Below are 21,721 nucleotides of genomic sequence, written 5' to 3'. Positions count from 1 at the left end.
AGTATCAATGAATTGTAGTAAAAGCGATATTATAACTTTGATTGTAATATACGCACCTGGAGAAAGTGACAAAGCAAACGACAAAAATCAATTTTGGGAACAACTACAGCAGACAGTAGAAGATTATGAGGGAACACTCATAATATTGGGAGACTTCAATGCTAGAGTGGGAAACGAAAACATGAAATGGCAAGGAGCTATAGGTAGGCACGGAGAACACACAATTAATAAAAACGGGAAAAGATTGCTAGAGTTTTGTATAGATAATGATTTAGTTATAGCCAACACTTTCTTTGAACACAAAGAAATACACAAGATAACAAGAGCAATGCCCCAGCGAAATGAAAAATCAATAATAGACTTCATAATTGTTCCTCGAGAAAAAAAGGAGTAAAGTTAATGATGTCAGAGTGAAAAGAAGCCGATCTGTACCCATCTGCTTGCCGGATGAAACATTGTTTTTATGAAATTTCATACATAGACATTTATTTCAGGCATGGGTTGCCTATCAAAATCGTGTCATAGCTATCCTTAAGGGGGTGCCGTAGGGGTTGAAATCCATAGTTCAATCACATTTTTTTAAAGTATGGTAGAATTATTTGATTTTTAAATTAAATAGGCATATTTACTACAATTCATAGATTATTCAAGGAAATATATTGAAAAATTTAAATTTTTAAGGACACTTCAAAAAACAATGAGCGGTAGACTCCTGAGAACTCATCATTAAATCATGGTAAACAAAAAATTCAAAAATATTTTGTTAGCTTAGAAGTTTCTCTAGGTTACGCTGTCGGGTTTTTTTAGTTTTTATCGAATTTTGACTTTTTGTTATAGCTCAGAAATCAAAGCAACGATGCAAAAAAGGGTGAAAATCAACCTATTTACTAATTTTAAACAAAAAATATCTCGACAGCGTTACCTCAAGGAATGTCTAAAGAAAATATATACAAAATTTCAGATGGGTTGGTCAAGTAGTTTTTGAGTTACAATGTCTGCAGCCTTTGAAAAAGGCAGTTTTGAGGAAAAAGGGTTTGAAATATTGTCAACTTTTATTTTCAATTTCATTTTGTCTATCAAATCGTAAAATGATACACACCGGAATATCTTTTTGAATCGCGGAGTAAGCTTTGAAGCGGGTAGAAGGTAGGGATATTCAACAATAAGTGCGTTCGCTGGTACAGTTGACAAATTGTCGCCGACAATTTCTAACCTCACTTAATATAAATAATACCGTTAATAGATAAATATACAAGGTATATTTACTTTTAATTAATATTAATAACCAATTATTAAATTATCCTAGGTAAATATACCTTATATATTTATGTATTAACGATATTATGTATATCATTTTAAAGTGCGCATGCGTTTTGCTGCTAATTTGTCGCCGACTAGTCGTCGACAGGTACCCGCGAACGCACTTAATATTTCCCTACCTCCCTACCTTCGACTCGCTTTGCAGCAAGTTCGCGCAAGCGCGCTTTAGCGAAGTGAGAAACGGCCAACAGCTGTTCTCATTTTCTTTTGTAAATTACTCCGCGATTCAAGAACATATTCCAGTGTGCATCACCTTACGATTTGACAGACAAACAAGAAATTGAAAATAAAAGTTTACAATACTTTTAACGCGTTTTTCTCAAAACTGTTTTTTCAAAGGCTGTAGACATTGTAACTGAAAAACTACTTGATCAACCCACCTGGAATTTTGTATATATTTCCTTTAGACGTTCCTTGAGGTAACGCTGTCGAGATGTTTTTTGATTTATGCATATTTTTTGTTTAACAATAATAAATATGTTGATTTTCACCCTTTTTGCAAAACAAAATTCGTTGTTTTGATTTCTAAGTGATATCAAAAAGCCAAAATTCGATAAAACTAAAAAACTCGGCAGCGTTACTAAGAGAAACTCATTAGCTAATAAAATCTTTTTGAATTTTTTGTTTACCATTATCCAAAGATGAGTTCTCATGAGTCTACCGCAAAATCCATTATTTTTTTAGCTGTTTTTAAAAATTTGCCACCGTTGGCTTATTTTTCAATATCTTTCCTTGAATTTTTACTTTCAAATTTTAATACTTTCAAAAAAAATGTGCTTGAAATATTGATTTCAACCCCTACGCCCCCTCCCCTAAGGATAGCTATGATACGATTTTGATAGGCAACCCATGCTAGAAATGTTTGTCTATGTATGAGATTTCATAAAAAAAAATGTTTCATCCGGCAAGCAGATGGATACAGATCGACCTATATTCGGATCTCGTACTATAAGAGCTAATTAAACTGATGTATAATAAGTGTCATGGTTCAAGATATTTTGCTGAAGAGAAATGAATAAATGGTTTTTGACAATTATCTCGAAACATTGAAATTCAAGTTACCTAGTTCTTACATTCAGGTGACGATATTATATAGACGGTTTTCTATTCTGCTAGTACTTATTACAAGTATTTTGGTTTTCTGTATGTTCAGATCCAGACCTACTTCCTTACAGCTCTTAACTATACTCTCAAGTAATGTTTTGCAGATCTTCTTGAGTAGAAGCTAGGAGTACTGTGTCATCCGCATATCGCAAATTATTGATGACTTCACCGTTCACAATTATTCCTTTTTGTTTTTCAGAAAGTGCATTTCTGAAATTTCTTTCGGAGTAAACGTTGAAAAGCAGGGGTGAAAAGAGGCACCCCACTCCTCTTTTAATATTAAGAACCTGATTCCAAACCGTCTCCTAAAACTGATGTTGCTTGATTCCAATATAAATTTGCCATTATGCGAAATGTCTCTTAGAACTTCGATAAATATAGAGTGCTTAACACGATCAAATGCTTTTTGGAAGTCAATAAAACAACAGTACATATCTACATAATATTATTATATCACGACATTTTTGAGCAAACACGTTCGTCCCCAACAATGCGTTCCAAAACCGTTACGGAAACCAAACTGTATGTCACTTGGTAACCGTAGTCCTGTCGCCAGGGGGGGTACAACGGCCTCGTTAATTCAGATGGACTTACTCAAGTTTTTTTATGTATTTTGACCCGTAGAACACGAATTTTTTGGGTAACAGTTGATCCGGATGTCGATAAGATTGTTATAGACCAAGAACTTGAGGAATCAAATAACAGCGATTTTTGGCAAAACAAAACAATATTTTGTATTTTTTGGGCCATTTTAAGTAAAAAATATTTCTACAAGTTTTTTCGTAGGATGCACAGTTTTCGAGATAAACGCGGTTGAACTTTAAAAAAATCGAAAAATTGCAATTTTTGAACCCGAATAACTTTTGATTAAAAAATAAAATAGCAAGTCTGCTTACCGCATTTGAAAGTTTAAGTCAAATTATATCGGTTTTGATTATTTGCATTGGTAAAAATTTATTGTTTTATTGTTTAACAAAGCTATAAACACGTAGGGTTTCCCGTGCTTTTACATGCGTTTTAACGCATGTAACGTAGAAATAGTCTTGATTGCACTAGTACCTATTCTACCTACTCGTTCGATTTTAAATGAGAAATCATAGAAACATCACTCACGCACTAGTTGTTTGTAGCTTTGTTTAGCAATAACACAATAAATTTTTAGCAATGCAAATAATCAAAACCGACATAATTTGACTTGAACTTTCAAAGGCGCTAAGCAGAATTGCTATTTTATTTTTTAATCAAAAGTTATTCGGGTTTAAAAATTGCAGTTTTTCGATTTTTTGAAAGTTCAACCGCGTTTATCTCGAAAACTGTGCATCCTACTAAAAAACTTGTAGAAATATTTTTTGCTTAAAATGACCCAAAAAATACAAAATATTGTTTTGTTTTGCCAAAAATCGCTGTTATTTGATTCCTCAAGTTCTTGGTCTATAACAATCTTATCGACATCCGGATCAACTGTTACCCAAAAAATTCGTGTTCTACGGGTCAAAATACATAAAAAAAATTTGGGTAAGTCCATCTGAATTAACGAGGCCGTTGTACCCCCCCTGGCGACAGGACTACCGGTCAATTGCTCGAAAATCAATTGCTCGACATGAAAATTGCTCGAAATACAAATTGCTCGAATAAAAAAGAAAATTATATATCTAAAATATTTATTCAAAATAAAGACGTAAGAAAGATTCTTGAATTAGGACAAATTATGTGATATGTGACATATATAATAGTATATTAATTTATGTTGAAAAAGTATTTATTACAAATCTAAACTATCTTTGAACTTTTAAAATAATAAGAAAAATAACGGTTTTGATTTTCTCTCATTATGATAATTAAGTATTATAATAATTTCCAGGGATTAGGGAAAGATTAAAATCATTAAATACCCATTACCAATGTTTCTTTATTAGGTATGTATTGGATTTTTGTGGATATTTTGTGGATTATTGTGAATAAATATTTAGATATATACTTCTCTTTTTTATTTTATTTTATTTTACTTTATTTTATTTTATTTTATTTTATTTTATTTTATTTTATTTTATTCGAGCAATTTGCATTTCGAGCAATTTTCATGTCGAGCAATTGATTTTCGAGCAATTGCTTTCGAGCAATTTCATTCGAGCAATTGCATTCGAGCAATTGACCTAGAACCATGTCACTTAGATATTTCCCACATATTTATTATATGTAGATACGGCCATGTACCTACATATTACCTTTAGAAAAATTTTCAGTAGATGTCTTAACGAACTGATGGTTCTATAATCAGAACAGGTTTTTGCTGTTGTCTTTTTATGGTACAATGATAAATGTATAGGTACAGTTTGTTATTCTTAACTCCATAGACTAACTTCGATAGATATAGGTTCCTGAGCAATTACAAATGTTTTGATTTACTAATCAAAGTTATTAATATGCTATGTAGCAATCAAATATTTTGGTATTATATATTTGTATATACAGTAGAAAAATGAAAGAATACCCATGAACGAACATATAAAACACGCTGTATTTTCCTGTCACCGTGTCACAAAAAAAATTGGCCAGCGCAAGTACATGTAATAATTATTGTTACATGTACTTGCACTGGACAATTTTCTTTGTGACACGGTGACAGGAAAATACAGCGTGGTTTATATGTTCGTTCATGGGTATTCTTTCATTTTTCCGACTGTATACAGTATGTCCCTGTAAGTTGTATAATATGGAAAACTTTTTATTATTAATTTTACGAAAAAAAGTTATTCTTCATAAAAAGCTCTGCATGGTCCAAATTCTAAGATTTAACCATCAAATGTCAAATTTTTTGAATATTATACGAGGTATGTCAAAAAGTTTGAATTTCAGTCAAGAGTAGCTTTATTTTTCACAATATTGAAAATTGCTATTATGAAGAGTTGTTTGGAATTAAAAACTATATTCTAGTATGTAATTACATCCTTCTAATTGAAAAATTTTTTTTTGAAAAATTATGGATGACTAACATTATTTTCAGTTATTTCAATTCAGATAACTCTTTTATTATTATAGTGTAGTCACTGGAGGTGGATATGAGCTATTACCTCCGATTTCGCTGAACCTCCACAGATTTTCATGAAAATTGGTCACTGGTTAGAGGATATCTCAAGGAACAAAGGTGACATGGTGCCAACTTACGCTTTTAGCCTGGGGATGATGCCCCCCTTTCGAGCGTGAACATTTTTATAATAAAAAAAATAACCACACAAATTTGTTATATAAAGTTATTAAAATAAATCTATTCTTTTTGAGTTGTTCAGGATCAAAAATTTTAATTTTTCGTGAGAAAAATGCATGTTTTAAACCGGTTTTACATAAATAACTCAAATCTGTAAGTTTTTACAAAAAAGTTATTATTGCCAAAATTAACGCCAATAAAAAATGAAATAAACTGCTTTGTTGAAAAACCTTCTAATGTTAATTAAAAGTGAGTTATAGGTAATTGAATAGGTATATATTTTTTCCGCGAGTATCTAAATGTAAGTATCCAAGCTTAAATAACGGGAAAATTATGCATTTTATAACATATGATTATTAAACATTTGTCAAAGTACTTAAAAATATCAGATGAGCTCCCGACGAGGTTTATAGCATTAAAATTTATGTATCAAAAATTTTTCGAAATGTATCTTCTAAAAATTTTTCCAAAAAATGTTATTTTTTTTTAATTAATTTCGTTAATTTTTAAGATATCAGGTTCATTTACAAACCAATTCAAAGTAAATTTCAAGAGCTATTAAACCGTATTAAATTTAATCTATTAAACCCCTTACTTTTTAAATATAAAAGGTTAAAGTGCTCCGGTTACACGGTTCTCGAAGTAAAATTTAAGTTTAAACGTTTCTATCTCGGTTACTTTTTATCCTACGGAAATAGTAATACAAGTGAAATATTTGCTAAAGAAAAAAATAAAATTTGGATCTACATAATTTTTTACGTGTATTGAGTATTTTTGAAGTTATTATCAAAAGAAATTGAAAACTACAAAAATTTTTAAATTTCTGAATTTTGATTTTTTTAATCATATCTGTTTTCAAAAATATGCATGCTATATCGGTCAAAATTTTTGAGATCATTATTTATGCTCATATAAAGAATTTTGGTGGAAATGGCGTATGATTTATTTTCCACTTTTTCCTAAAAAATTCGAGAGGGTTCTATTATTTTCATTATAACTTGCTTAATTTTAATGCTATTAACTTCCTCTGGAGCTTATTTGATAGGTATTAAGACTAATAAGAGGTACTTTGACAAACGTTTGAAAGTATGATTTATAAAATGCCTCGTTTCCCGTTATTTAAGATTGAATACTTAGATTTGAGTAATCGCCGAAAAAAATATACATTTAATTACCCATAGCTCACTTTGAATTAACATAAAATGATTTTTCAAGTAAGGAATATATCCAGTTTTTTATTACCTTCAAGTTTAATGTTGTTCTGAAGCTATTTCCTTGTGGCATTTTTATGATTAATTATTTATATGGGAAATAAGCCACAATTAAAATGAAAAAAATAATTTTATTAACGTTTCGACGCCCAAATCTGGTGCCGTTGTCAAAATACAAAATATTACTAAAATAAACAAAAGTGTTGTTGCTAAGCAAAAAATTCTTCTAATAATTTATTTAATCTCACTCATTTATTTTGGCAATTCAGACATATATTATACATTTTAAAGTAGAAGACTTTAAAATGATATTGCCAATATTTATGAGTTGCGTTCCTGGGACGACTTACTGAAAGATAGTTCATTCGATTACATGAAATCAACCCCAACTCAATAATATCCGTCATAAAAAATTATAGCATGTGATATGTCTTTAAAAAGACAACCAAATGCAACGACAGTAAAATTCTCGCGTTAGAGACTTCATAGTAAATCACAAGGGAAAACCAGGAAAAACCCTGTGATACTATCCCGACATCGTAAGTATTTGGTCTTACATTAATTTTCTCTCAAAAAATAATACCAAATTCTGACTTGTAACATGTTTAAATTATAAATAATATTAATAATACTAGATATATAAGTAATACTAAAATATAAAATATGTACTAGCTCGATATTATTGACTTACTAATCTTGGTATTTTCTTTCTATTGACTTCCTCTTTCAGTATGGGTAACCATATAACCAAAAGAGGAAGTCAATAGAAAGAAAATACCAAGATTAGTAAGTCAATAATATCGAGCTAGTACATATTTTATATTTTAGTATTACTTATATATCTAGTATTATTAATATTATTTATAATTTAAACATGTTACAAGTCAGAATTTGGTATTATTTTTTGAGAGTAAATTAATGTAAGACCAAATACTTACGATGTCGGGATAGTATCACAGGGTTTTTCCTGGTTTTCCCTTGTGATTTACTATGAAGTCTCTAACGCGAGAATTTTACTGTCGTTGCATTTGGTTGTCTTTTTAAAGACATATCACATGCTATAATTTTTTATGACGGATATTCTTGAGTTGGGGTTGATTTCATGTAATCGAATGAACTATCTTTCAGTAAGTCGTCCCAGGAACGCAACTCATAAATATTGGCAATATCATTTTAAAGTCTTCTACTTTAAAATGTATAATATATGTCTGAATTGCCAATATAAATGAGTGAGATTAAATAAATTATTAGAAGAATTTTTTTGCTTAGCAACAACACTTTTGTTTATTTTAGTAATATTTTGTATTTTGGCAACGGCACCCGATTTGGGCGTCGAAACGTTAATAAAATTATTTTTTTCATTTTAATTGTGGCTTATTTCCCATATAAATAATTATTCAAGTTTAATGATAATAAGTTTTTTACAAAATCTTATAGTTTTTGAGTTATATGTGAAAAATCGCTTTAAAATATGCTCTTTTCACGAAAAATTAAAATATTTGATCTTTAATAACTCAAAAAGTGTTGATTTATTTTAATAACAATATGTAACTTTACTTAGAATTTGTCTTATGATCGATTTGTGGGGTTATTTTTAATAAAATAATTTTCACCCTTTAGAAGGGCCAGGGTAAAAGCGCAAGTTGGCACCATATTACCTCTGTTCCTTGATGTCTTCTCTAACCACTCACCTATTTTCATGAAAATCAATACAGGTACAACGAAATCGTAGATGAAAACCTTCAGTCACTACACTATTAATTTTACGATAAAAAGTGATTCTTAATAAAAAGTTCTGCATGGTCTAAAACCATATTATGTCAAATTTTATCAATATTGGCGTATAAAATTTTATATAATATGGTTGAATTTTAGGCTTTAGACCATCCAGAACTTTTTATAAAGAATCACTTTTTTTCGTAAAATTAATAATAAAAGTGTTATCACAATTGAAATAACTGAAAATAATGTTAGTTATCCATAATTTTTCAAAAAAAAATTTTCAATTAGAAGGATGTAATTGCATATTAGAATACAATTTTTAATTCCAAACAACTTTTCATAATAGCAATTTTCAATATTTTGAAAAATAAAGCTACTTTACTCTTTAGTGGAATTCAAACTTTTTGAATAAGAATAACTTGTTTTCGTAAAATTAATAATAAAAAAGTATTCCATATAGATAGAACTAACAGGGACATACTGTATAATAATTGTAATGATCAATTTATTTACTTTTTTTATATTACAGGTGATGAAAGAATAAATATTTTTAAGAATTTAGATAGAGAAACGTACAAAATAGCTAGGGCAAATGTGGTCGACATGATCCTTGCAACAGAAATGACAAAGCATTTTGAACATCTCGCCAAATTCGTCAACGTGTTTTGTACCAAATCATCAAGCTCGGATCTAGAGGTACGTAACCAAAAAAAATTATTAATTATGTCCTATATATTTTGAAATTCTATAATAATTATAGATAGTTAATTATTAACTACATGTCATATGTTTTGAAATTCTATAATAATTAAATATAGTTAATTATTAGCTACATAAGAACATAAAGATTAGAATTTGGTATCAATCTGAGGGTACCTCTCACGTTTTAGAATCTCACTCAACCATGAAAGTTTCTTTCGACCAATCCATCTCTTTCCCTCCACTTTTCTTTGTTTATAATTATAAGGCGAAGTAGATGGTATTTAGGTCCTCTAATTATATTCTAATTATATGGCTGAATTCTTCTGTTTTCTCCTCTTTATGATTTTTATATGCAGACGTTCTGAATTCATCATTTGAAGAACATCTTCATTGGAAGTGTGCGAAACCCACGATATCTTTGGGATTCGTCGATAGCACCACAATTCGATTGCTTCTAATTTATTTAGCATTATGGTTTTTAACATGCATGTCTCACAACCATAAATATAATAGGATAGACCACACATAACATTTCAGGACCTTCTTGCGAATATTCATCGACAGGTTTCTATTACATAAAACTGGTTTCCAGGTCATAAAAGCCTTACGTGATATTTCGATCCATAGATCACGTATTGATTGATGGGAGACATTCTAGCAGCATAATAAGCGTAAGAACTATGAGAGGACCAGATAGCGACACAGACCATTTTCTCGTAAAGGCCAAGCTTAGAACAAGAATTTCAACACAAACAATAGATAAACACACAAATATCGAAAGATGGAATGTGGCGAAGCTGAAAGAAGAAAATAATCAAAGACAGTACCAAGTAGAATTAAGAAATAGGTTACAGGTTTTGGAAATAAATGAGAATGAAAGTGAAGATGTGGATGAGCGATGGGACTCCATAAAAGCAACTATTACAGAAGCAGCAGAGAAATCTATCGGAAGAACGAAAAAAAAAACAAAAAAGAAAAAATGGTTCGACGCGGAATGTGAAAGAACACTCAAAGAAGCAAACAAAAGAAGAAGCGTCGAGCCCATCAGAAGAAAAACGTATACGATTCCACAGAGAGAGAGCCGCAGCCAGAAGAACACTTAGACAAAAATAGAGACAATATCTGCAACAAAAAATTGAAAAAGTAGAAGGAGAACACAGACGCAATCAAAGTAAAAATTTTTTACAGAGAGGTAAGACAACATAAGAGAGGCTCGTATATAAGGACACTCAACTTCGTAAGAGATAAAAATGGACAAATGCTGGCTAAATATTTTGAAGAGCTCCTGAATATCCAAAATTTCATTGATGAAAACAATGAAAATGGTGAAAACAACGGAGAACACGAGTATCAAACGGCCGAATTAGAAATACCCCCACCAAGCATGGAAGAAATTGCGCATGCCACAAAAACGCTTAAAAACGATAAATCCCCTGGTCTGAATAATATTGATGTCGAGCTAATTAAAACAGGCGGTCTTGAACTCATAAATAAAATCCATCAATTGATAGAAAAGGCCTGGCAACAAGAAATTATGCCGAAAGAATGGTGTGGTAGTATTATCGTACCCATACACAAGAAAGGAAAAAAGGAATCATGCATGAATTACAGAGGCATCTCACTAATCAACACTACGTATAAAATATTGGCTTCGATATTATTAAAAAGATTATTACCATACGCTGAAAAAATAGTTGGTGACTACCAGTGTGGTTTCAGTGTGTTTCTCGACTATTGATCAAATATTTACAATAAAACAAATGCTTGAAAAGTATTGGCAATATAATCAGGACGTTCATCAGATCTTTATAGACTTCAAACAGGCTTATGATTCAATTAATCATGCAACATTATGGAAGGCAATGATCGAGCTCGGCGTCCCAAGAAACTAGCTGCGGTAACACAAATGTGTGTAAGTAACTCATTTGCACAAGTTAGAATAGGGGGAAAAATGTCAAACGCTTTCTGCGTAAATTCTGGACTGAGACCTGATCCGTTGTCCCCATTGTTGTTTAACCTGGCCTTAGAATATGTCATGCCGAAAATATATCACAAAATCAAACCAGACGTAACTGCTCGGGGAGCAAAAATCATACTCACCTTTGCCGATGACGTAGACGCAGTAGCACAAACAACATTAGAAATTAAGGATATTTTCTCGAGCTTTGAAGAAACTGCATTAAACATCGGTCTCAAAATAAATGAAGACAAAACAAAATACATGGTCGTCTCAAAACAAGAACGACGGCGAATAAGGCAAAACATTACTATAAACGATCACAACTTCGAAGTGGTTAAAGAATTTAAATATCTAGGAGCAACAATCACAAATGACAACAAATTAGAGCGAGAAGTTGAAACGAGAATAATGGCAGGAAACAGATCTTTCTTTGCAATGCAACATCTAATGAAGTCAAAACTTCTTTCACGAGATGCAAAAATCCAGATATACATATAAGACCATAATACGACCAGCAGTCGTTTATGGAAGCGAAACATGGACGCTAACAAAAAGAGAAGTTAATAAATTGCTGGTGTGGGAACGTAAAATCCTTCGAGTGATATATGGCAGATACAATAACGAGCTAGAGTCTTTATTCGAAAAAGAAAATCTAGTCAGATATATAAAGGCCAATAGACTCAGATGGGCAGGGCATGTGATACGCAATAACGACAATCGCATTATAAACAATCTGTTGTGGGAAAGGCCAGATGGAAGAAGGTCTGTAGGGCGGCCTAGAAAAGGGTGGAAAGATGCAGTCAAAGAAGATCTAGAGAAAATGGGAGTGCGACAATGGGAATTAGTGGCACAGGACCGACAAACATGGAAGGCAATAGTAAAGGCGGCAAAGACTCACGAAGAGTTGTAGCGTCATTGATGATGATGATGATGATGATGATATTTCGATCCTGGTTATTATCTATTCATCGGAGTCACAATTTACATTTAACCAGCTGCAAAATTATGTAAAATGGATCAAGATCTGCTTTTCTTCCATTAAGAGAAAGCAGACCTTGATCTATTTAATCTTTCCAACTGTCATCGACTTTGTCTTTGAAATATTGATTTTAAGGCCTCTCCGGTAACTTGCTTTACTGACTAAATTTACCAATATCTCGAGATCTTGAAAGTTAGAATTTATCGATCACATAAAACTAATTTATTAATAAAAATTAATATTTTACAGTCTGAAGTTTCTGATTTCGCTCCACTGTCGATCCCTGAAAATGTAACCCTAGTCAAAAGGATGATGATTAAATGTGCCGATGTATCCAACCCCACAAGACCTCTAAGATTGTGCGTTGAATGGGCGAGAAGAATAACCGAAGAATATTTCCATCAAACAGACGAAGAAAAATCGAAAGGGCTACCGGTAGTGATGCCAATGTTCGACAGGTATACCTGTTCCATACCAAAATCCCAGATTGGCTTTGTTGATTACATTATCAATGATATGTTTGAAGCGTGGAACGGTAAGTTAATTGAAGACATAAGTGGATAAAGGTCATATGTCACATTTTTTAAGAAAATTATTTTATTAGGTTTTTGTTCTTCTAATATTATGCTGTTTAACCTGTTAAAATTTTAAAACAACTTATTTTTAGCTAAATAAAAATAATAAGGAGGTATTAAAGCAATATCTCACGCTAGATTTTCAAAATTCTAGTGGATAAAGGTATTATGTCCAAAATCGCATTTGGACATAATACCTTTATCCATGTATCCCGAATAAAGTACGTGCCTCCTAGTAGCGGGATACGGGCAACAATACATTGGCTTATAGGGCAGTCCTTACAATAGGGATCCTGGCCTATACGTGCATTGGTGTGGTGTATTGGCTAAACGTGCAGGGCTGGGTATGGTGCTGATAGAAAAGGCATTCAGGCATCAAATATCCCAAAGAAAATCTTTTCAGGCAATAAAAATGAAAAGACCTTCTCCAACGCAATAAAAGCTTATACTGAAATGATGGCACCTCCTGAGGTAAAATATTCCGGAAGTAAAATGAGCCTCCGGTCGGATCTCCGGGTGAGGACTATCTCAGGGGGAACACCATTACAGGTTAGACAAATCAGGATAGGGTCTTGGAATCTTGGTAGTCTTACAGGTAAGAGTCTGGAGTTAGTGGATGCGCTCAAACGAAGAAGAGTTCAAATTGCTTGTATTCAAGAAACTAGGTGGAAAGGACAAAGGGCGAAAGAACTAGGTAAATGATACAAATTGTGGTATGTAGGGAGTAGTAACACTAGAAATGGAGTTGGTATAATTGCTGATAGTGAAATGAAAGATAACGTAGTAGAAGTTGTAAGAACGAGTGATAGAATGATGTCAGTGAAATTTGTAATTGATAAAGAGGTATTGAATGTTGTGTATGCTCCTCAAACAGGTCTGGGTGAGAATGAAAGAAGAGCTTTCTATGACCAATTAGGAGACGTACTGAGTGATATTCCAGCAGAGGAGAAAGTAATAATAGGAGGTGATTTCAATGCACATGTGGGCCAAGCCAAGACAGGATATGAAACAATGCATGGGAGATTAGGCTTTGGAACTAGAAATGAAGCTGGAGATGACATGCTTGAATTAGCAACAGCATTGGATATGGCGATTATTAACACATTCTTTAAAAACAGAGAAACTCAACTTATTACCTACAAAAGTGGACAACATCAATCCCAAATAGACTACTTCACGATAAGGAAAGAAGACATACGTGAATGCAAGGACTTCAAGGTAATAGTTAGTGAGACAGTCAACCAAAAGCTGCTTGTTCTGGACATCGAAGTAAAAAAGCGAAACTAAACAAAAATATCGGAGAGGATCACAAAAAATCAAATGGTGGATGCTAAAAGATGAGAAAGAAGGTCTATTCAGGGAAAGAATAGTAGACCAAATATGTTGGAACATGAAAGGAAGCCCTAACACAATTTGGAGAAAAATGGCCAACATTATTAGAGAGACTGCTATTGAAATACTTGGGAAAACGTCAGGAAAAAAGTTTGAGGATAAAGAGACTTGGTGGTGGTCAAACGAAGTACAAGGAAAAATAAAAGAGAAGCGAACATTATATAAAAAGTGACAAGAAACCAGATCCGACACAGATCTTCAAAACTATATGGTGGCGAAAAAGGAAGCGAAAGTAGCAGTAACAAAAGTCAAAGCAGAAGCGTATTCAAGCCTATACGATCAACTTGATACCAGGGAAGGCGAAACGAAGATATATAAAATAGCCAAACAGAGAGCAAAGAAAGCAAAAGATTTTAATCAGATTAGATGTATCCGAGATGAAAATAATAAAATACCAGTTCACGAAAAGGATGTCAAAAAGAGATGGAGAAAGTACTTTGACAGCTTATTAAATGAAGAATTTGACAGACAGCCTGTAGAGTCAACGGAGACAGTAGCAGCAATGGTCACCAAAATAACAAACGAGGAAGTGGCTCAAGCGCTTCAAAAAATAAAGAAAGGAAAAGCGGTAGGACTAGATGATATTCCTGGGGAAGGATGGAGAGCACTGGGAGAGACAGGAATAAGGTGGCTAGCAGGTAAATTTAATAGAATTATGGAAGTTGGACAAATGCAAGACAAATGGAGAAGCAGTATACTAGTACCTGTCTACAAAACAATGGAGATATACAACAATGTACAAACTACAGGGCTATAAAACTGCTTAGCCACACCATGAAAATATGGGAAAGAGTAATTGATAGACGGATACGTGAAGAGACCAAAATATCCGAGAATCAGTTTGGCTTTATGCAGGGCAGATCAACAACAGATGTAATTTTCATTATAAGGCAGTTAATGGAAAAATACAGGAGTAAAGAAACAAACGCTCATATGGTATTCATTGATCTTGAGAAAGCATATGATAGAGTTCCTCGAGAGATTCTGTGGTGGGCACTCAATGAGAAAGGAGTCCCTGGTGAATATGTAAAGATTGTGAGGGATATCTATGAGGGAGTAACGACTAGTGTTAGGACAGGTGTGGGAGAGACTGATAAATTTCATGTGAAAGTAGGATTGTACCAGGGCTCGGTGCTTAGTCCGTATTTATTCTCATTAATTTTGGACCAGATAACAGCGAAACTACAGGGTAACATTCCATGGTGCTTAATGTATGCTGATGATGACTTGTTAGTAGGAAATAGTGAAAGAGACTTAGAACAAAAACTGGAACAGTGGAGACAAGCTCTGGAGGAAAAAGGTTTAAAACTTAGTAGGACAAAGACAGAGTATTTGCAATGTTCATTTAAAGATGGAGTTACTACAAATAACATGGTATCTTTGGATGGTGAACTGATTGTAAAAAGCAGTAGTTTTAAGTACCTGGGATTGGTATTACAGAGTAATGGAGAAATAGATGGAGATGCATGCAGTAGAATTAGGGCCTAATGGATGAAGTGGAAGGAAGCGAGTGGTGTGCTGTGTGACAGGAAAATTCCAATGAAGTTGAAGGGAAAATTCTATAAAACAGCCATAAGACCGGCTATGATGTACGGAACTGAAAAGTCAGTGTTGGGCAGTGAAAAAGAAAGAGGAACAACGAATGCATGGGCGGAAATGAGAATGCTTAGATGGATGAGTGGAGTGACAAAAAAGGATAAAATTAAAAATAAGTATATTAGGGGAAGTCTAGGTGTGGCACCAATTGATGCCAAAATGAGAGAGCATAGGTTGAGATGGTTTGGTCATGTTCAACGTCGAGACGCTAATCACCCAATACGAAGAATTGCTGAAGTGCAGATTCCTGGAAGGGGTAGGAGAGGAAGACCAAAGAAGACTTGGGGGGAGACGATTAGGCAGGACATGTTGGTGAAGGGGATTAATATTGATATGACTCAAGATAGAATTGTATGGAGAAATGCAATTAGGGAAGCCGACCCCTCATAGGGATACGGCAAAGAGAATGATTATGACCTTTATCCATGTGAAATGTGTAAATATGGAGAATTTTTTCTACGATTTTGAAGATCTGCTGAAGAACCTCTATTTATGCAAAAAGCTAACAAACTGTTCAAATGAATAGGTTAATTTTTGTGTTAATGTAAAAAGGATACGAGTGGACGAATTTGACTTATATCTATATATGACATACTTTAATGGCTACATGCCATTTCAGCAAGTAGATTTAAGAAAAAAAGGGACAGCACATCTGACCAGAACTGAATATAGACCAAGAAGACTGGAAAATAAAACTGGTGGTTTAAGTTTGGAAAAATTTAAGAGACCGAATTAAATTTGTTCCCGAAGAATATACATGGTTTTATGAAAACATGACAAAGGAAAATAAAGATAATCCCAAAAGGAAAATAAGAACCAACTAAAAGATATGTCATTTTTAATTTTACATTTTGTATTTTAATTTTTTTTTAAAATAAATGTCCATTTTTGATATTTAACTCTTTTATCTACTTAACCCTAATATTTTTAAATTATCTTTTCTATGTGAATAACGGTAATATGTCCACAAAATTTGAAATATTTGGCTTAAGGTAACTTTTTTTAAAATTCGATTTAAAATGTAAAAAAGTACCTTCAGATACTCGTTCAAAAAATAATTAACTTGAAACAAAAGACACTAAAATGCTCATTACTCAAAAACAATATTTTGTGACATATCACCTTTATCCACTTATGCCTTCAATTGTTAAACTGGGATCCAAAAGAATGTGGCGTGGCAAGCTTTGATAAATTAGGAAATATGAAATAAAAAAAAGATAAAAACTAAAGACGAGAATCAATGCAACGTGAAATATCGTTATTTTTCTCAGAATTTGTGCTTTATGGTCGATTGAATCCTTTATTTATGGCCGGCCTGAACCGACGCGAAGTGTTCCATAGTTTGTCGCTAAATGAGCACGTTGCAAAGTAAGTCAGAATTAGACAGTTCCTTCCAACTCGGCTAGCGGCTGGTACAGTCAGTGCCGTGGTAATTTTGTGGTGTAACAAAGTTGTCTTGTCTAGTCTTCTTCTTCTTTTTCTTCTCCTTCTTCTTCTTCTTCTTCTTCTTTTTCTTCTTCTTCCTCTTTATGAGCAATTCTGCTTGTTCATTGGCGGATTGATACCTCTATGAAAGGTTGTCTCTCCATGTTTTGTGCGGTCGACCGATTGGTGATTTATCTCTTGCTATTTTGACCACACGTGTCTCCCCCATCCTGGTTATGTGGTTGTTCCATTCTCTTTTTCTATTTAGTGTCCATTCGTTTATACCCTGTACGTTACATTGTCTTCTGATATCTTCACTCCTCTTTCGATCTCTCAGTGTATTTCCTGTAATTCTTCTCAGTACTGTCATCTCTGCCGTTTCCAGTAGTCTTTGTGTTGTGGCTGTATCGGGTCTTGTTTCTGATGCATATGTCATTATTGGTCTTATACTGGCTTTATAAATTCTCGACTTCATCCTTCATCTCAATGTTAGTATGTCGGTTTCGCCTTATTGTGTTATTAAGGCATCCTGTCAATCTATTTGCTCTTGTACTTGATTTCTCACTTCTTTGTCCAGGTCTCCGTAACTTGACAATGTAATTCCAAAGTATTTTATTTCCATTACTTGTTCAATACTGATACCATCAATTTCTATTTTACATCTGATTGGTTCTTTACTGATTATCTACTATTGTTTTGGTTTTCTGAGATGAAATTGTCATATTGAATTCTTTTGCTCTTATGTTAAATATGTGGACTAATCTTTACAGACTATCTTCATCTTGGGCTATCAATATTGCGTCATCTCCCAGATAGCACAAGTACGTTCTATGGACATCCAATGGACGTACATCTGTGTACATTGGAACGTCCAATGGACGTCCCGCTAAGGTACAATGGACATCCGATGGACGTCCAACGAATGTCCAGAGTTCACAAAATTGGACGTCCATAGAACGTCCGCTACAAACGTACATTGTACGTTGTATTGGAGCTTTCAGTGTACACCTTATGTACATTCAATGTACGTCTTATGGACATTTGTAGGGCACTTTTCAGAAAGCAATCTAGTATCCATAATTTTGTGAATACATAGCAAAAAAGCCTTTATAGGAAATAGTTCCTTATAATACTAAACTTATACTTAAAAATATTACACAAAAGACCTTTTTTATTTCTCTTTACTATAACTTCATTATAATATATACTTTATTATAGGAACTAGGAACTTCATTAATGCACGACTGCACTTGCACGATAAACAGAAAACACAAATATATCACAGGATGTATTTTCATAAAGACGAGATTCAGATAATGACGCCCTAGGAAGCATGCACATTAAAAGAGGTTTAATCTCTGTTCTGTTTCTGTTCCAAACTATTTTTAGAGTCAGTACCGTTGTTGTATATTACAAGCGCGTTTGCCATTCTGTGAATTATCATAAATAAACCATCCTTCAGTATTCCACAACAATTAACAGCGATAATCCCCTAAAAGTACCTGCCTAATACTACCTTTCACGACCGATAGCGCGAAGAGCGACAACGTTGTCAAGAAGATTCTCATTTAGTTTGTATTGGGACTTAATATAATAGTCGCGTTTTGTGTAAAATATCCATGGACCACAAATGGATGTCCAATGTACGTTGAAATCAAACGTCCAATGGACGTCCCGTAATGTACGTACATAGTACGTCCAGTTTTGGTCCATGGACGTTTGGACTTTAAATGTACGTTATATGGACGTACATCGGACGTTGTGTGCTATATGGGCTGCGTAGCAGAGTATTTTTACTTCTTTGTTTCCCATTCTATATCCTCGTCCTTTGTTGAGGTTTTTGATGATTTTATCCATGATTAAATTGAAGAGCATAGGACTCAATTAATCTCCCTGTCTTCAAGGGCAAATCCAGGGAGGGGGCCATGGCCCCCTCCGAGAATTTAAAAAATATATAAATTTAAATATTTGCAGTTCAAATGTTTTTAGTTTCAAACAAATATACGTATGTACTATGTACAAAGCAGGGGATAAATAAGTCTTCTGGACTAGAATTGAAGAAAAGCAGTAACGGAAGCTTCAAGAATGACATCGGATCTTGTGCAAATCAAAATGTTGATAATTTTACAAAGTGCCAATTGTTGGCACGACCTTGGCAGCCATCAAAATCGTATCAATTTCTATATTCTGTGCACACGAAAAAAAAGAAATGAAGCGTTACTTGGGTCACGAGCACTTAGAACAAACGCGTTGGTTGGTACCTACTTTCGCACGTTCAAACATGATTGTTTGGCAAGTATTGCGTTTGATCTTTCTAATGAAAAATCAAACGATGACAAACCTTCTCACGAAACCTTTAACATCTTTCGCCAAACTAATGGGCAAAGACGGAGGCATACAATCCCATCAAAAAACATCATACACCAAGCTGTGCGTTTCAGGTTGGGCTAGATTTTCTACAAAGTTATCGTAGACTCTTAGAGCTCCAAACAGATACAAGAAAATAGAGAAAGTCTACGACCAATAATATATAGTCTTCTTAGGTCGACAAAATATTTCTCTAAAGCCTGGGTTTCCTCTAAAAGGCCGATCGTCCATTGGAAGCGTAGTCGAGCGATTCAAAGGTAGCGCGTATACGCCCGTATAGAAGTGACTAATCCTAACAAATAAAAGGTAACTAAACAACGTCCACTGCAAACGACTTTGAGCGACCGGGCTCGGTCGACCACAAGCGACTGATTCCTCTAGAATGGGAATCGCATGTTGATGCTACTTTGGTTTGCAATAAATATATGTGCAGGTATTTTTGATATTGTATTAATTTTCGATAATTGTGTTATTTTCGATATGGAAATTGATAACGAAAAACTGATTAGTGCCGTTTATGAAAAGTCTCCGTTGTGGGACAAAACGTGAAAGACACAAGATATCATTCACGTGATGTTCAAAGGACATTGTGGTCGAAAGTTGCAGAAGAAATAGGTGCTAGTGATAAGAGTTTTTAATACTATTATTTTATAATATTTAATTACAATGTAAACGAAAAATAAAAAAAAAATAGAGCGTGGCACTTGCGAGTGCCGACAGAAGTGAATACTTCTTATAGTTTTAGGATTAACAAACTTTCGAAAGAATTTTTATTTGAAATTTTTACAATAATAAACGTCTTACATCTAAACCAAGTAAATATAAAGTTATATAAATCTTTAAATTATTTTTATTAACAAATTACTTAATGTTTTTTTCAATTTGGTGAAAAATGTAATTAAATACTGATAAAGTATAGTAAATATTTCGTGTAAATTTGAATCGCCAACAATATATGGAAGAGTCGATTCCCGCTAAAGGGGAGGCCATTGTACAAAGGTACAAACCTTTTTTTAAAGTTGTTAATAAATAACATACATATTTGTGTAATAAATTATTCCTTTCAAACTATGCTTTTTATGTATATTTTACACGCTATTCACAAAAATACACCTTCTTTCGATGATGACAGTCAGTTTGACAGTCGCAAACTAAGTAGTATACAGTCGTCTGCAGTGGATGATACCAGTCGCTCAGTCGCATGATCGCACATACACGGACGTATACGCGCTACCTACGAGTCGCGCGACTACGCTTCCAATGGACGACCGGCCTAAAGCGGCACCGACAAACTGCGACCGTAACACTGCGATGAATGACGTCAGATTACGGTGAAAAATTCAAGGTTGTTCACTGCGGCAATTAAATGTGTAAACTCAGCAAGCGGTGGCTTCCAACGCATCCTTGGACACCACTGCTATTATTTTGCGTGGTACAGTTTTTTATGATGTCATTCATCGCAGTGTTACGGTCGCAGTTTGTCGATGTCCCTTTCGAGGAAACCAAGGCTTAAGAGGCCATCGTAATGATGGCCTTCTGCTTCTGGACGAAGATGCTGGATCTAGCAATGGGGGGAATTATTAAGGTTTAAAATCGCATCAGAAGCTAAGACTCTTAAACAACACCGAACCTCAGCATCTTCAACATACATTAGTAGCACCACTTTTCAAGTCAATTGATAATATGTTGTGGCGAAGAAATAATTGAACAAATAATGAATCAGGTTCAAAGTGCAAATTATTACTCTGTCATATCTGACGAAAAGACTGACGTATCTCACGTGAAACAGCTTTCTCTAAATTTGAGATACATACACAATAACAGTATTCGTGAATATCTGTCAAGTTCATAGACGCTTATGAGAACATAAAAATAATTAGTGAAAATCAATAAAGAGGGGAAGAACAAGGCCTGACATGAGAAGCATTGGGAAAAATAGTATTAAACTTGTTAAAAGAACTGCACTTGAATCCAAAGAAATGTGTGGGAATCAGTACTGACTTTAATAATACATACTTTAATAGCGATAAGTTTTGAATGACTTTATGGCACTCAAAAGTGTGTGAAAGGTGCCTTAAAACTCACCATTGTAACCCTATTTTTTAAAAATTACTTCCCCACCCCAAGGTACCCCTCCCCAAATAAAGGTCATGGCCCCTCCCG

General features: G+C 33.7%; 1 protein-coding gene across 4 annotated transcripts in view; it reads left to right on the top strand.

The window, feature by feature from the left end:
- The window catches only part of LOC114332298 (high affinity cAMP-specific and IBMX-insensitive 3',5'-cyclic phosphodiesterase 8), a 1,526,162-nt gene that overhangs the window by 1,489,073 nt on the left and 15,368 nt on the right, over positions 1-21,721 (top strand). For all 4 annotated transcript variants that reach the window (XM_050658208.1, XM_050658210.1, XM_050658209.1 and 1 more), the window contains 2 exons: positions 9,092-9,258; positions 12,453-12,738. In XM_050658208.1, coding sequence (XP_050514165.1) covers positions 9,092-9,258; positions 12,453-12,738 — 453 coding nt within the window. The remainder of the gene's footprint in view (positions 1-9,091; positions 9,259-12,452; positions 12,739-21,721) is intronic.

Source organism: Diabrotica virgifera, chromosome 8, assembly GCF_917563875.1.
Source record: "Diabrotica virgifera virgifera chromosome 8, PGI_DIABVI_V3a".
NCBI lineage: Eukaryota > Metazoa > Arthropoda > Insecta > Coleoptera > Chrysomelidae > Diabrotica > Diabrotica virgifera.
The sequence above is the reverse complement of the archived record's forward strand: the minus strand, read 5'-3'. Positions and strand labels throughout refer to the sequence as shown.